This window comes from Convolutriloba macropyga, chromosome 5, assembly GCF_964194025.1.
Source record: "Convolutriloba macropyga chromosome 5, txConMacr16.3, whole genome shotgun sequence".
NCBI lineage: Eukaryota > Metazoa > Xenacoelomorpha > Acoela > Convolutidae > Convolutriloba > Convolutriloba macropyga.
This window is the reverse complement of record NC_134472.1, coordinates 45,508,905-45,525,458: the sequence shown is the minus strand read 5'-3', so window position 1 is coordinate 45,525,458 and position 16,554 is coordinate 45,508,905. Positions and strand designations below refer to the sequence as shown.

At 36.6% G+C, this 16,554-nt stretch overlaps 1 protein-coding gene across 1 annotated transcript in view; it reads left to right on the top strand.

Moving 5' to 3' along the window:
- The window catches only part of LOC142340032 (glutamate receptor 2-like), a 118,391-nt gene that overhangs the window by 94,142 nt on the left and 7,695 nt on the right, over positions 1–16,554 (top strand). Inside the window, exon 17 of the mRNA XM_075390430.1 lies at positions 13,926–14,072. Coding sequence (XP_075246545.1) covers positions 13,926–14,072 — 147 coding nt within the window. The remainder of the gene's footprint in view (positions 1–13,925; positions 14,073–16,554) is intronic.

The following is a 16,554-nucleotide window of genomic DNA, read 5'->3' as shown; positions in this document are numbered from 1 at the left end:
CTGTGAAAAGAGAACGTCTGTCCTCTTGGAGTACCCAACTGCTGTCACTGTCATGTAGTGAGGATTTGTTCCCAGTTGGAGGATCGCTTGTAGTCTGTAGTCTCTGTCTGGTTTATAGAAGGAGATTTGTGGTTATCTCCATCTGGTACAAGGTTTGAACCAGTCGGATTTAACAGCTTATCTTCTGGTGGAAATGCGTCTTTCAGCTACTGTGTGAGCTATTTGCCCTATTAAATCTATTAAATTTTTTAATTAAATTTAATGCGTACTTAGTAAGCCCCGATTTTCAATTGTGGCAGAAAAGAAAGGACTATAGAAGGGAAATAGTGTATATAGAAGAGAAATAGAAAGAAAATAAAAAATAAAAGTTTTAAGTGAGTTTGAAAGATCAGTGAGTCTTTAGTTTTTGAGGGACTGTGAGCCCGATGTTGTAGGACTGTGGCCTACGTTCGATATTTGAACTCAAAATCAGGGCCCGATTGTCAGGATCCCTGAAAAATTACAAGAATTCCTAATCACGTGCCAGGCAAGCAGCAAGGGCACGAGGGTAGAGGTCGACGTTGCAGTGTGGCTGCAACGCAAGAAGATGATTGAGGATTTGTGTTTCATCTTGTGAGGGCTGTCTGTTATCTAGCTTGTCCGCCATTCAGTCCCTCTAGAGGAGGTTGAAAGTGTGTCCATGCATACACTTCGTGGCTCCTCCTTCTACACATTGAAGATATTCGATTGTGACAAGGATCGGGCGGTTGGTCTTCGCATACAAGGGTGAGAATAGGAAATAGTTCTTTATGGGTCGAAATTGCGAAGAGAGCCTTCACAATAATTAGATTGAACTATATAGCTGTAATTCATGTAATAGGGTGAGGTCAACTTCGTGTTCGCGTATTGAAGGCGCCAATTTATGGGGATCAGTGGGTTTGTCCTATGAAAGTGGTGTTGGACAAACAGATAATTGTGAATAGTGTGGAGCAACTTCACTCTGTTGTGTTTGGTTATTTACATCCATCTGTGTGGGATGTAAAAAGCCAAATTGAAGGTAGCAGGGATCGTACTTCTGGTAAATACAATAGGGGCAGTGTCGCGGGTGAAGAAGGTGTTGAGATAGTCATTCTGGCGATCCGCAAGGGCGAAGAAATATTTTGATTGGTGCCAGAATCGTTCTTTCAAACGATGGTTAATGGGAAAATGGAGATACTCGAGCGGAAGGTCTCTATCTCGTCCCTCTTGAACATATTCGTTCTCTAATTGTCCAAGAGAACATGAACTTGCTGTGGGTTTAAGTGTGTGTTGTGGTGGAATGGAGGTCTAATTGATGCGTTCAGGGACATGCATTCCTTGAACTGTATTGATACCGAGGGGGTTCGTAAACTCGTGGAAACGAAAGTTAGGGCCTTGTGATCGGTTAGTGATCCCTTGCGAGGGAGCGAAGGGATTACGTCTGCCAGGGGAAGACGAGGGCCGTGAGCCTCTTGGGGGGCTTGAAATATGACGCGCAGGCGATTGTGAAGCCTGTATGGGAGAGGAACGAACTGGATAGATTTCGTGTGTTGTAGCTCGTGGACGTCTTCTGGGTGAAGGGTCAGTGCATGGGTAGTTGTCTGTTGACGTTGGCCTATCGTAGACGGGTGGCTGAGGGATGGTTGTGGTCGGAGAGGCGGTATTGTCGGGCCGTAACGCGGTGAGGATACGGGTGGACGTTGAGTGTGTGGTGTAGGCATAACGGGTGCTGGATGAACCAATAGTTGCGGTCGTGGTCGTGATCCACGGATTCGACCAGAGTACGCCCAATTGGGGACGACTGTTTCTGGTGTGGAGTGGCCTGACTGTTCCGTGTGGCCACATCAGCCCAGGAAGGAACAGTTGAAGGCTGAGAGTGTGTTGGTAATGTAGAAGTCGCTGTGTGAGTAGTTGTGAAATGTGACGGTGGGTGTGACACTGTGTTATTACCCTGTAAGAGTCGCTCTTGACGAGCTCGGTGGTCCAACTTGGATTGATGGAGAGTTCGTATCACTGTCTATGTACAGGTGAAGTTCACCTGAGCTTGAAGAAGACGTGGCGGGTGAAGGCAGTGAGTTCACCCTAGCATAGTTTGCTGTGTTCACAGGGTGTGGCTGTGGTGAATGTTGAGCCATCGTGAAGAGGGCTGGTGTTTGCATCTCACATAGTGGCTCTGGTAATGGGTGTGGCAGCACCAACGGGGTGAGGGCAAAATGTCCTCAACCTCCAGCATGATGAGGTCGTATGCCGTTTGTTCAACATTTCGAGGCATTGGTGAACCTCCTTCATGTGTTGTGGAGACAACGGTGGAGTCGCTAAAACAAAAAAGTGTTAAATACAAGTGCTAGGTAGATTTAAAATGAGATTTTCTGGATTTTCCTGATAATCAGGATCATCATCCAAAGAGTCTTTTGAGAGTGAAATACCATGTGAGCGTTTACGCTTGCTTAAATGAAAAGTGTGTAATTGTAGGGACTGAAAATCAGGTTTTTTGTAGGAATCTATAAGCAATTCGTAGCATTGGTAGATAGATAAAGGGAGAGTAGAACTGTGGTGTTGTTTGAAATATTGTGCACTGGAGAAGAGAACTTCTTTTAGAAAATTTCAAATTTTTTGTGCAATAAATTCAATTCATTGTGAGAGTGTGAAGTGCAACTGTCGACAGAATGTCTTCGACTTTTCTTAGGTGATGGTGTTTTATATTGTGTGGAATCAGATTGTAAGACATGGAATATTGTTTGTAAAAATACTCCAGAGAATCCAGAGGTAACGATTTTGGCCAATGTGATCTTTCGGGCTAAGAGAGATTTAAGATTGTTTGAGTTAAAAGCACTACAAAATAAGCCGAAATAATTATTGTATTCACTTTGTAATTGTGAGAATTGTGCTTGTAATTGTGCTTGTTTTGCAAGGTCAGCAAAATTTACAGCTTGTGCTACTTCAAATTTCTCTGCTGCGTCATCTACTGATTGATTAAATTTCATCTTATCTATTGATTTAGTCCAATTGTGTTGACTGTATATGCCAAATTGTTGTGCGATAAAATTTGCGTGGGTGAAGCGGTTTTCTACTTCGTCGGGCGTGAAAGTTCTAACGGGGTTTCGCGCCTTAATTGTGTAGGGTGTTAAGCGATATATGTCATCGCCGTCTGCACCTAGCGAGATTTGTTGATCAAAATTATTAGACTTACATGGTGCTTTAATAGACCAGGGGAAGTCTTATGTGTGACTTGGTCTACGAATTGTAGTTTATTTTGGTAGAATACGGGAACTCGTTCGAAACATTGTTTTCTAAGAAATAAAGAGGTGATGAAACAACTTGAGAAAGTGAAATTAGGTTCGAACTTTTGAGTGTAGCGAGTGTGTGTCGCTGTCCTGTGATAAAATATCCTACGAGTGGAAATTTTTGTGTTAACAGAATAAATGCCGTTCGTTTAAGATCACGGTCTATATCGCAGAATTTCTTATAAGTAAATAGACTCGTGTGGTCCATTTCTATTAAGACTCAGCTAAACACATAGTCAAGTTTTGCATCAACCTGTACATTTGGGAGTACGGCAGCAAACCAATTTTGTTTTCTAATAAGTTCGTATTTTTCAGATTTACGATAAACGCGTGATTTTTGCGGTATAATATATCCATTTCGTATATTAGCTTTGGGGTATGGTGTGATGGGAGGTGCGCCATCAGGAATTGTTACGTGAGTTATCTTTAACTTCAGCTGATGCTTTACCGGCTATAAAGTTAAAGCCTTCATTGTATTGGATAAAAATGTCTTGGTATTGTGTGGCATAATATGGGCGATCTTCATTACATTTGTGTAAAGGTTTTGTAAGAACCTCAAAACCAGAAAGTGCGCATTCATCATAAAGGTGCTTTTGAAAACGACTAGAGTACATGTGTGCATTGTGTTTGTGACCAGAAATAGTTTCATTATTTTCAAGTGCTTCAATAAAATAACGTTTTTGAAATTTGATCATTCGTGCATATGATCTTGCAACATCAAAAAGACGGCGGTGGTTTTCAGGTTCCCAAATAACTGTGGCATGATTTGGAAGACAATATCCTCGTTCAAGATCGCATTTAATACGAAATTTCCCGTAGTAAATGCTTTCTGATTTTACGTCAAAACTAAGTGTGATATTTGTTAATTGAAGTGACCATCCCAGTGTGTGGATAACATGATATTCGTGTTCAGGGCTTTTGCCTGGACAGTTAGCCCAGGGATTATCGGTAGCATTAGGAATCCATTCATGGTCCCTAGGATTATAGACCATGCTTCCGGGTTGGAATGCAAAGGGTCCATAGCGTGTGAGTTGCAAACGGCCTTGTTCGGCTTCTATATTCGCTTTCCAGCGTGTATCATCGAGTACGTCAAATTGTATTATTTGCGGGTGGTAATGGTGTTTGTTATGAGAAAAAAGTAAAGTTAGTGCAAGTTCTCTACGAGCTTCAACTTCTGTGGGAAAGAAAAGTCTTTCCATATTGTTAACATACCAATTATTATGATCAAACCTGAAGCTTCTTATAAGTGCGATTTTGTGACAAAAGCTTTATTCGTCGCTGAGTTTAGCGTGAATAGCATAGGTTCATATTTGAAGTGTTCGAAATTGTGAGAGAATTTGCACTTGGGCAAGGAGTATTTGACAATCGGCTGGTTTGATTTTACATTTGCCAACACTGAGCTTATAATACTGCATATTTGTTATATGCTTTGGGGAACAATAATAGTGTGTAACTATAAGGTCTTGCATGCCTGATTTAGGTGTGGAAACGTTGTGTTGATCTAATTTAATTGGCTGTTTGATTGGAAGTGGATGTGACAGGAATATATTAAACAACAAAAGAATTAAATTTGTAACGGACATGTGCAAGAAAGTCCAGAGTGAGGATTGTAGAAAGCAAAATATCCTGCGGTGTTCTTTGTGTATCGATCAAATTTATAGTGAAACTCTTGGAAAATAGAAGGTGATGGGTTTATTTTTACTCTGAAAATAGGTGGTGCCGCAGCTTGTCGTTGAAAAATTAATTTGTCTTGTTCTACAACAATTTCAACAGAAAATATGATTTTCGACTGTTTGAGTCGATCGTGTGCCTTTTGTTTATGTAAGGGTGTAATCTTATATGATTTAGAGATTCGTTGTTTAGCCCAGTTATGGAATTTTTCACCGTTCTTATGACCTCCAAAAAGGGCGGGAGGAGGGACAATAAATTTCAGATCAAGTTCTAATGGTAAAGTTGTATAACTTCTAGTAATATCTGGATGATTTCCGATACAGTGGTGAGAATGTTGATCGGCATCAGGTGAATTAGAACTTAGTGTAATTATAGGTGTAGTTCCTGGGAAATTGACTAGTAGTGAACTTTGAAAAGATGGTGATGAGTTGACTATATTAAAAGAGTGGTTCCAATGTTCTTGTGAGAGTAAACGTTCAATGTTAGAAATTGGTCCTTGTGGCGGATTGATTAAAGGGGTTGTTCGCGATTTGTGATGGAGTAGGCGAAGAAAATTGAGAGCTAAGTGCGATATAGAAGCGTCTGAAAATAAGCTGATTTCCTTTGATGTATCACTAACATTTGAGACAGTGTGAACTGGCTGTGGCAATTCAGAGCTATGAGTTATATCTGTGTTTGCAAAATTTATAGGTTGAGTAGAGAATTGTGGAGTATTTGAATAGTTAATTAGTTTGGGTTGTGGTGCTCTTGGTAGAGCGGGTATAATAGTTGGCGGTTGGAGTGTTGTGTTTGATAGAAAACCTGAATAGGGTAGTAAGGTTTGTGTGTGTTCATTTGGTGGGGTTGTTGTTGTTGTGTTTGCGTTTGGTGTATTTGCGTTTGACTTTGATGGGGGATACGGGATTACTGATTGTGGGGTAAAGTGGGGGAGTGTCCAGTAGGACGAGGTCGATCTGCAGATTTGGCGTTAGTAATGATTGAGTATGGGTGTTCCTCCGTTTTTTTTGTGCTTGTGATATTTTTTAGTAAAGAGTTTGATTGATGACTTTTTGGTGGTGCATTGTTTATTCGCTTCGCTGTATGAGCAAATAGTTGATTCTGAGACGGGGGGAGCACTTGGGTTAGTGTTGGGTTGTTGATGAGAGGACGCAATTGTGATGATAATCTTTGGCCCAGACTGGGGCAATTATCACAATAATAGATTTTATAATGAAAGTTGAAATAACAATAATTAAAAGATTTAAATTAGGTACACTAACTCGGATTGTTGCGAAGGGTAACTCTGGCGGGATGACATTATGGAGATAGATGAGATCTAAAAACATCAGCAGAGAAAACGGTTAGCAATTCAGCAATTGTATAGTCTTTTCGTTCAAACGAAAAGATAATGATGTGTGGGTATATAATTTCACTTTGTGAGTTGTTGCTTTGCGATTTGTTGGTATTGTTCATCCAACCTAAGAAGTTTCTTACTATATTTCATAATCATACAAGGCTGGGATAGCGTCGAGAGTAATTGTGTATGCAATGTCTGTGTAGGAAGGTTGGGTGTCGCTTGTGGTGGAAAGATTGGAAGATAGAAAAAAGCAATATGTTCATTGTTAAAATCCCTAATATAGAAAACCCATTCACAACAAATGTGTGAAACTAAAATATGATCTATGTTGTAATAAATATCGAAAGCGAATTTGTTTAGGTTTAAAGTTCTGAATATAACGAAAAGTGTCTGCGTGTGATGTTCTCTTAAAAAATACTTCCAGCTTGTGCTGTGAAGTAACTTGCATACCTGGTTATTATAGTAGATGGAGTTTTCGTTCAGTACTGTCAGACTGAAAGTGTAAAGTTGGCACAGAGTGGTGTTTCAGCTAGCAGTGAGTTGGGGTGCTGCTTGGAGCAAATGTTTTAGAAAGTAATTAGATAAAGTATTGAAGAAAGAACTGTACTGTGTGACAGTTCTTTAGATTAGAGAAGAAGTGATAATTTGAGTAGAGAGAGAGAGAGAGAGAGCCTTAGAAAGGAAATTTTTCTAAGTTTAAAGTTGAGAGAAAGGTTTAGAGAGAAAATTTTCTAGGCAAAGAGAAAGCAGAGAGAGAAGCAACAAGGTTGAGAGAGTGGTAGACTGAGAAGTGATTTTAGACGATATGATATAGCCTGATCACGATTTTTTGATCGGAGGAAAAAGTTACCGAATCATATCTTGCCAAATAAATGAGATTAGGGAATTCTTTCCGGACCGAGCCGTGGGTCGGTTGTTAACTTAATTTTTAGTTAATTTCCTTTTTATTAGTTTCGTGGGGAATCGACTGTAATCCCCTTCCTTTCATTTCCTGATGGAGGGGTTTTTGTGGTTCTGCTAGGGTAGCAGGAGAAGAAATTGTCCGTGTGCTTCGTTTAGTATACTAAAGAGCTTGATTATTTTCCCAGTGAACGTAGTTGTATGAATGGGAAAGAGGGGTGAAGGAACTATTTGAATTATCCCTCTCGTATAGGAGAACGAGGGAAGTGTAGTTTCATTAGAGTTAAATTTACTAGGTAATTTGTGTGTTATGCTAAATTTTATTCGGCTAACTAAAGCGAGAAGAGTGATTTTGTGTGTTTTAAGAGTGGCATTTATATGTGCTTATACGTGCGTTGTTCTTGAAGCCGAAGTTTTTGACTGCGGTATAAAGACTCTATAGTCTTTCATCGGTAGGCGTCGAAGACGATTATCTCCTGTAGTGTAGTCTTCCGAAGGGCTGTCGGATATATCAGACGAACTACAAGGTGGTGGGGGAGAAGGGTCAGTAGTAGATGGTATGTCTGGGTTGTCTAGACTGAACGAAACAGACTTTGGCTTAGTGATAGTCAATTTTTTAGGATGAAGCCTTACTAGTGAATTATCCGAGAAGTATTTCTCCATTAGTTCTTGAACGAAAACCTCTTTCGGGTAATATGGTACAATGTAACTTCTGTGACGGGTGATTTGTTTACCAGAGAAAACTTCTAGTTTATAAGTTACCAATGCGGGGGTGTAAATTATTTTGTAAGGTCCATTTTTTTGTGGTTGGATCTTTCTTGATATTCCTGTTTGTGTAGTTTAATTGACAACTAAAACATAAGTATTAATTTTAAGTGGTTGCGCCGTTCCAAAACGGCGATTTATAAACGTACGTAAATGTTTATTTTGGTTTAAATAGTTGTAAACTTCGTTATAAATTTAAGAGTGTATCTTCTCACGATTGAGAAACCAATGTGTAAGGGTTCCTTTCTGTAATTTTTTTATTTGGTGGTGGCGACCGAGATGGTCAGTATGTTTATGTTTGGGTAAGGAATTACCAGGTGAATTTAGTGAAGGTTTAAAATTTCCGAAACTATCTGTAGTGGAAGATAGGTTAAACATTATGTGTCGTTTTGGTTTTTGTCCAAATACCAATTCAGATGGTGATATATTCATATTGGTTCGGACTTGTAAATTGAATGCATAATGAAATACTTTTACTTTCTGTGACGAAACTGTGCGAAGAAATGTGTTTAATTGGCGTTTACTAATTCCCACAAGTCCATTTGACCATGGTTCCTGGTTTAAATTGTACATTATATGTGCGGCAGAAGTGTTCAAATTCTCCGTTAATATATTCATTTCCGTTATCTGTTACTAAAATGTCTGGTATTCCAAATTTGACAGTCAAATGGTCAAATAACAAAGTGAGTGCATTTGTGGCATCATTTTTGGGAGAAGGGTGAAGTACAACGTAATGTGTGAATGCGTCTACGATATGTATGAATGCGTCTAGGAAAACATAGATGTAAGAATTCCCATCTGAAGACGGGGAAATTGGGCCTTTTGTGTCCACTGAAATACAATGTTTGAAGTATGGTGAAACTTCTAAAAATGGCTGTTGTGGAGCCATGAGGAGGTTTGGCATGGATTTGCTCGTTTGGCAATTCAGGCAATCTTGTGTAAGTATTGCAATCCATGTTTGAATATTGGGGAAATAGTAATTTTCTGTGATTGTAGCGTGTGTATTTTCACGACCAGGGTGACCTGGAAGATCGTGAGAATATGCTACATGAAATATTACTAAAAGAAGAGAAAATGGTAGGCAAATTTTTGGTGATGTTGTTTCTTGTATGTAATACAATAGATGGTTCGTTTCATTGATACTGAAAACTTGGAAAAGTCTGTAAGAAACCTTTGTTTGCGCGAATAGTTAGTGAAGGGATGGAGGGTTGATTTTTGTAGCATTTCCAGAGGAGGAACTGTCTAAGAACTGGGTCTTGTTGTTGTGCTTCATGAAGAAGTATGTCAGTTATTTCTGTTTGTTCACTATAGAAATAATTGTAAATTTCTGGGGATTTTGGTAAAAAATCATCCAGTGCTGGAAGTGAGAACTTTATGGTGTTTAATAACTCGGCATAATTTGTATCATGGATAGAGTGAGTAAAGAGTTTGGTTTAATTTGTATTTGGTGTGGCATCCGTATGTTGTATAATGGGGTAGGTTTCCACTAGTGAGTGATTGTGTTTAAATTGTTGTATTTTGATTTGTTGTATTTGTTCTAAGGGTTGGGCTTTAGTTTGAAATTCGTGATACGAAACAGGAAGATAGATATCATTTTCTAGTTGTACTTTGAAATAGTTGTCTTTAATCTGTAAGTAAATTGAAAAGTGTGGTGATTCTACAGTAGTGTGTTAATATATTCTTTTGATAAAGCATAGTGGCATTGTATAGATGGGGTAATTTTATTGTGTGTCATAAAAATTTAATGGAATCTGGGATTTCAACTGTTCTAAGACGGTGTTCGTCTTGTGTTGTTGTCGTTAGTGAGCGACTCAATAAATCTGGAAGTGAAAGAATCTTTCCTTCCGTCCAAACTATGTGTAAGTTTTGGGATTTTCATTAGTATTAGCTGAAACTTTTAAACTCTGTTGTTGGGTTTATTTTTCTGTGTGAAAAAAAACGGATTGCCTTGTGGTCAGTATACAGAATTATAGGGTGTTTGGATCCTTGAAAAAGGAATTCATATTCTAAGAGTGCATAGATTGTTGCTGAACATTCGCAAAGAATGGTTGAATGTCTAAGTTCTGTTGTGGAAAATAAACGGGATTTCGCGAATACTAATTCCATTTTTCCAAATTAATTTTTTTTGAAGGAGTGCAGCTCCAATGCCGTAGTTAGAGGCATCGCAGAGAATATAGAAAGGTATTTCTGAAGTAGGAATTGCAAGGCGGAGTGTTCCGTCTGTAAGTTCTTTTTTTACTCTATCGAAAGTTTGTTGTAATTCTGGAGTCCATTTGAAATCTGTTGTACCTCGGAGTTGGAGATAAAGGGTCTTAAAATAACTTGTAGGTTATAAATAAATTTTGGGATGAATGTAAGAAATCCGACGCAGTTTTGTATTCTTTTTTTGTTTTTTGGTGGTTGTGATTTTAAAAATCCGTCTATCTTTGATTTAATTGGGTGCATGTGATTTTTTTTTATTTGGTGTGCCAAGAATTTAACTAAATCTAAGAAAAAGAAGCATTTATCTGGAGCGGCTTTAAGGTTTTCATTTTTGAGAATGTTGTGATATTGTTGAAGTGTTTGTAACGTTGTGTCTGTTGTAGTATCTTGATTGAAAACATCATCAAGATATGTGATAGTTTTATTTTCCCGAATGAGTGGTTTGAAAATGCAACTCATAAAGGACGAGAAAGCTGCTGGGCCAATTGAAATTCCGCAAAATAGGCGTTTGAAACAATACTGTTATGCAGCTATTACAAAATTTGTGAGTCTTTGTGATGGTTTATCAAGTGGCATTTGGTTGTATTCGCTGTTCATGTCAGCTATAGAGAAAACTGGTCCTTTAATACGTTTTAGTTTAATTTGCATGGGTTCTATGGGCCAGCTGCATTTTCTTTAATCAATAATTGTGTTTAACTGACGAGCATCTAAAACGATTTTTAATGATTCTCCTTTTTTTAGAATAATCACTGGGTTTATGAGTGTTTCCCGTAGTGAGGGAATCTGTATTTACAGGTGCTATAATATCGAATTGAATCAAAATGTCGAGTAAGTGTTGTACTCGATCCTGTAATTGGAGCGGAAAACGAGTAGCTCTCTGCTTTTTAAATATTGCTGTTGGTTTTAAGGGGTGATTTAGTTCTACTTTAATTTTACCGACACCGAATTTGGACGTTGCATAGCGTTGTTTAAATTGTGTAAGAAGTTGTGCTAATGCTTCAAATTGTGTTAATTTTGTATGTTCGAAATTGAACGTAGTGAGAAATTCTCGATCCAGTTCTGTGAATTTTTAGACATCATAGGGTATATGGAACTTCTTTTGTTGTGATTTATATTCATGTTCCTGTTGTTTAGTGAGGTTTAAACAATAGTTTCTTGAGTGTTTCCGATGTACTTTGTGTAAGGTAATTTGAGTTATAGGCATCCATGAGTTCTGTGAGTTCATTAATGCGGTATTTTGTGGTTTGAAAATCATTGAGTCAGACATCTTGTTGTGCATATCCAATTATTCCTTTTACCAAGCTGAGGGGGTGATTCAAGGGAATTTTATTAAAATCTGTATAAATGATTGATACGGATATTCATGATTGTTTATGTCCATTATAGAAAAGAACATATTTTTTGTAGTGGTATAAATGAAAAATCAGATGCATAGAGGATAGTGCCGCTGCCATATTTATTTTTACATTCGTTTGCGGTTAAAGAATAAGTTAAGATTCTATGTTCGAAAGATTTGAAATACAGTGAGCGGTCACTAATGAGTGGGAATAAGCGTGAATAATATGGGGGTGGTTTTATTGAAGAGTCATAAAATTTTAGTGATTTAATATCTTCATTTTTGATCTTTAGTTTGCGAGATGAACATTTAATTGAATCAACATATTTTTCTAGGAAAAGTGTTCCTAGGATATTAAATTTTGTGTTTGATACAAGGAAAGTGAGTGTAAAAGAAGTAATTTTGAGGTTTATATTCTCAGATACATCTGGATTTAAAGTAAGTTTTATTGTACCATTCGATTGTAACCGAGAATTATTTGCTGCTGAGAGGACAAATGTTGATGCCTTTAGCTGTAATTTGTGGTACTTTAATTTCATTCCAAGTGTCATTATTTAATGCATTAAGTGTTGCACCAGAATCTAGTGGAAAGTCAATTTCTAGATGTGGTGAAATTGTTTCCGTATGATTGTTTGTTGTCTATAAATCGTTAATAGTAGTACTCAAATATTGCTCTTACATGATGTGGAAAGAATGTATTCTTCTGTGATAGTATTACATTCCTCTTGGCAATTAAATATTCATCTTGGTTTCTTGATTTAATTCTAAAAGTAAATCATTAAATTGTTGTTCGAGGAGTGTTTCCTAGGAGACATTTTTTGTGTCTGTATTTCCAGCGTTGGACACTGTATTGTCTGTTTGTACTTCGTCTGAAAGCGAGTTGATATATTTTCTGACGTTACGAAGATGATTACGTGAGAATGGTCATCGTGAACGATTTCCATCTCTATTATAATGAGGTGATCGTGGTTTAGAGTTATAATTAGAGTTGTTCTGAGAGTTTGGTGGTCTTGGGTATGGAGAACCATTTCTAATCGGTGGTTTAAAATTACTAATACCGTAATAGGGTTTTGAGTTAGATTTTGAGAACTTATTTGGGCTTCTATGCCTTAATTATTATGATTTTCTCTACTGTTACTTCTAGAGCGATATGAGAACGGTAGTTGTTTACCTGTCATATTATTTGAAGTGACTTGTGTTTGGAAGGTTTTGGTAACCTTTCATTGCTTGATTAAATGTTTGTTTTTGAAAACTAGGCTTGTCAAGTGGTTTCGTGTATCTTTTATCAGGGCATGTTGAAATGCATTGTACTGAACGTAAACATTTTTTGCAAAATTTTAGGAAGAGTGGTTTTCCTTTAAAATTAGAATCGTTTGAGTACTTGTGTCGAACTACATTAATTCCATGAGCAATATATTGTTCCATCATGTGTATATCACCTACTGTGAGATGATCGATATCTAAAGAAAGATTGATGTATCTTTTCTACTAATTGTGCAAATGGAAACTGTGGTTCCAGTGCAGTTGATTTATGATTTGCGATCTTTTTTAACGCTATTCTAGCCAATTGTGGATCAAGTGCTTTGACAAGTAGTATACGATAATTATATCTTTTAAAACAAACTGTTTGATAGCTTTTTTAAATCAAAAATGGGAAAAACAGTTTGGTTAAAAAAAGGTACTTCACAGAAAGTCTTCAGGGAGTCATCAGATAATTCACCGATAAACCTTGATTTTGTAAAATCACTTAAATTATAAAACGGGAGATAATTAATTTTGGATAAATGGTTTTAAAGCCTTTGCAGAAATAAATAGACCGTGTGAGAATTGCATGCAAAATTTTTCAAAAATTCATCTAATTCTGAACATGCAAAAATTTTTGAAAAACTTCATCCAATTAATTATGAACAAGTATAATTAGTTAAAAATTTATTATTAGGATGAAATCTATAAACATAAATTAAACAGTGGCAAAGTTTAAACTTAATCAGAAGTTCTAATCCAGCGATAAAAGAAAAGCTAAATTTTCAGGCGAGGGATTGTTATGCAATAGATTGAATAAACTGGTCCACATATCTAACTTTACAAGAATATAGTTATTTAGAAGCAACATTAAACAAAGCTTTTATCTATTGGAGAATAAAATTTCATTATCTTTTTCCTATAAAACGACAGTTTTCGGGTATTTTTACGACTACTGCTTAAAAAGAATTGCGCAAATTAAAAACTATTGCCAAATATTTTAATCCTGTTGCCTACAATGAGAGCCACGTGATGAAACTGTGTAAAACAATAACGAATTTGACAAAACGTTGACAAAACTGATTAAATTAACCTGGTATACCAGTATTCTGCCAGCCTGGTCCACAAAAAAGTGGATCTGTAGACACTTCACAGCTGAAAGTATTCGGTAAATATTGTTTGGGTGTTATAGGCAAATACAGCAGCACAAGCGGCGGCCCTGAAGCTCAACAGGGTCGGCGGAATCTTCTACCTGCTCGCGGGTACCATCGTGATCGGATTCCTAGTAGCCTTCATAGAGATACTCTACGTCTCTATATGTCAGGCTGTCTATCTGAAGGCGAGTATTAAAAAATGACGATCATTTTGTTTTCGCAGTTTTCCACCGTGTAAACCCAAGCAATGAAATTCTAAAAATCTTGCAAGAAATTTTGCACAGTAATGCATAGTTCTTCCATTTTGATAGCAAGATTTGGATCTTACCATTACTGGGGACGTTACTAATTGATCAACCTAAAAACAGATTCAAAACATCAAGGGAATTCGGACATCACGATGACAGCTGAGTTTCGTTTATAATTGAGAACTAGCCTTTGTGACCCTCTTCAGGGCATAATTGGCTTCTCTGATGGTCGAGTCAAATAACACAGATTATAAAGCCAAGTCCGTTTTGCTCTGACATGTTGTGTGAGTAACTAGGTGTCAGGACAATTTACCCAATTCCGTTTTACCCAATGCCGTTATACCTAACCTGCCACTTTACCCAATGCCATTTTACCCAATGCCATTTTACCCAATGCCATTTTACCCAACCTGCCACTTTAGCCAATGGCAAATTTAATCAACCCTATTGTTAAAAATAACCTGAACGACTATTTAGCCGACTATGGAATTAAATGGCCCATGGGACGTGATGTGGAACTATCACAACCGCACATCGGATAATTGAACGAAGAGATCAAAGAGCACTGGTAAGTTGGCATTGGATAAAATTGAATTGGGTAAAAATGCATTGGGTAAAATGGCATTGGGTAAATTGTTGTATCTGAGTCACTAATATCGTGTGAAGAAACCATGAACCAATTAGGAGGCAATTAAAAACCATTTTTGATTGAATGCTTTTAAATCCCCGATTATGTTTTGCTGTCTCAATTGGTTGGGAGCAAAGTTAAAAAATCTGTTTGAAACTGTTTTGACTCAATAAATGAGAGTGGAGATCAACAAGGAGGCTCGTTAATGTGCGTTCGCACAGGATGTTCCAACCAGAGCTGATCTACATTTTTGACTTAATTGTCAGCCAAATGAAGAGATAACAAAAAATAGATGTTTGAGTTTAAAAACTTATTACAAAAACTAACTACTAATTGAATTACATAATGCCATGCCTCATTGCAACACTCACGAGATCTGTCATCAAAAAGACTACGAGAAAAAAAACAAATGAAATAAGCCAAAACAAAAATTCCACGGCAAAGCTCAATATCTAAAATTAAAAGCACCAAGTAACAACGTCAAAATGCAATCAGATAAAACTTTAACTACACAGGCTTACTTTTCCCTAACTTTACATCCGATGGAAATTTTCCTTAATGAGACTAGGTAACAAGTCGACAAAGAGAAGAAATAATAAGTCAAATTTCAAAAATCAATCAACATTTTTTAAACCAATCAATTTCAAGTCTTAAAATTCATCAACTTATAACAAAATAATTTCCATTAAATTTAGTAAAAAGTTTTTATGAAACCAATGGAAACTGTCTTTGGTTAGACTAAGCCATGGGAAAGGACTAAAGTTACAGAAGAACTCAAAAAATTAAACAATTTGTGAAAACACAAATTATTGAAGCCATTAAAATCATTAGATATTATCAAATATATATATTTTTTCCATTTTTATTTATACTTATTCAGCTAAAATTATACTGAAAAAATCAAATAAGTTCATTTAGGCCGGATTTGAAAATCAATGCGATCTGTTATTACCCGAATATGCTAAAAATAAAAGAAAAAGAAACAAGTATACCACTCCCAAAATTTTTTAAAAAAACACATTTTGTACGACAAACAAAACAACAGTTACGGCATTATATCAGTAGACATGCTAAATTTTGAAAAACAAAGAATTAGATGGGATCTCATAATGATGAGAATAAGTGACAAGTTGACGAAAAGAACAACAAAACTGAAAAGTTTGATAAATTTTTGAAAACTGTAAAATAAACTTTATGACTATTCGCTGTAAATTGACTGCCTCGAGTAATTTTTTTAGTCAGTACTTAATCAGAAGTTTATGAGACCGGTCAGCATTTTACGTCATAAAGAATAAAAAACAGGCAAAAACAGCAATTTCAAAAATTTGAGCGAGGAAAGTGTCAAGCGAAAAGCCATTAAAAATGAAATTTTCAGTAAAGTTTTCTATTTCCAATTATGTCTTGAACAGTAATATGATTCTTTTTTAACACTATGACTTAAAAAAACTACAAATATAAACAAATACATTAAAACCACAAAATTTATTGAGAAAAACCGTAGTATCAACACCATTAAATTCAATAGATTTCAATGGAAGCAAATAAATACGCTAAGTAAGTCCTCGATGGGACAAAAACGAACTTTGTCACTTATAAGTCAGCAAAAAGACATTACAACAAGTCACTGACAATGAAGACAACCACAAATAAAGGCAAAATCCAACAATTCAGTAGAACAGTGCGACAAGAAAGTGTCGCGGCCATTTAAATCACAAGGTTTTCTCTAAAAATTTTCTCTATGATCGATTGAACGTCTTCTCTAAGACAAAGGGAGCTGTCAACATTAAGATA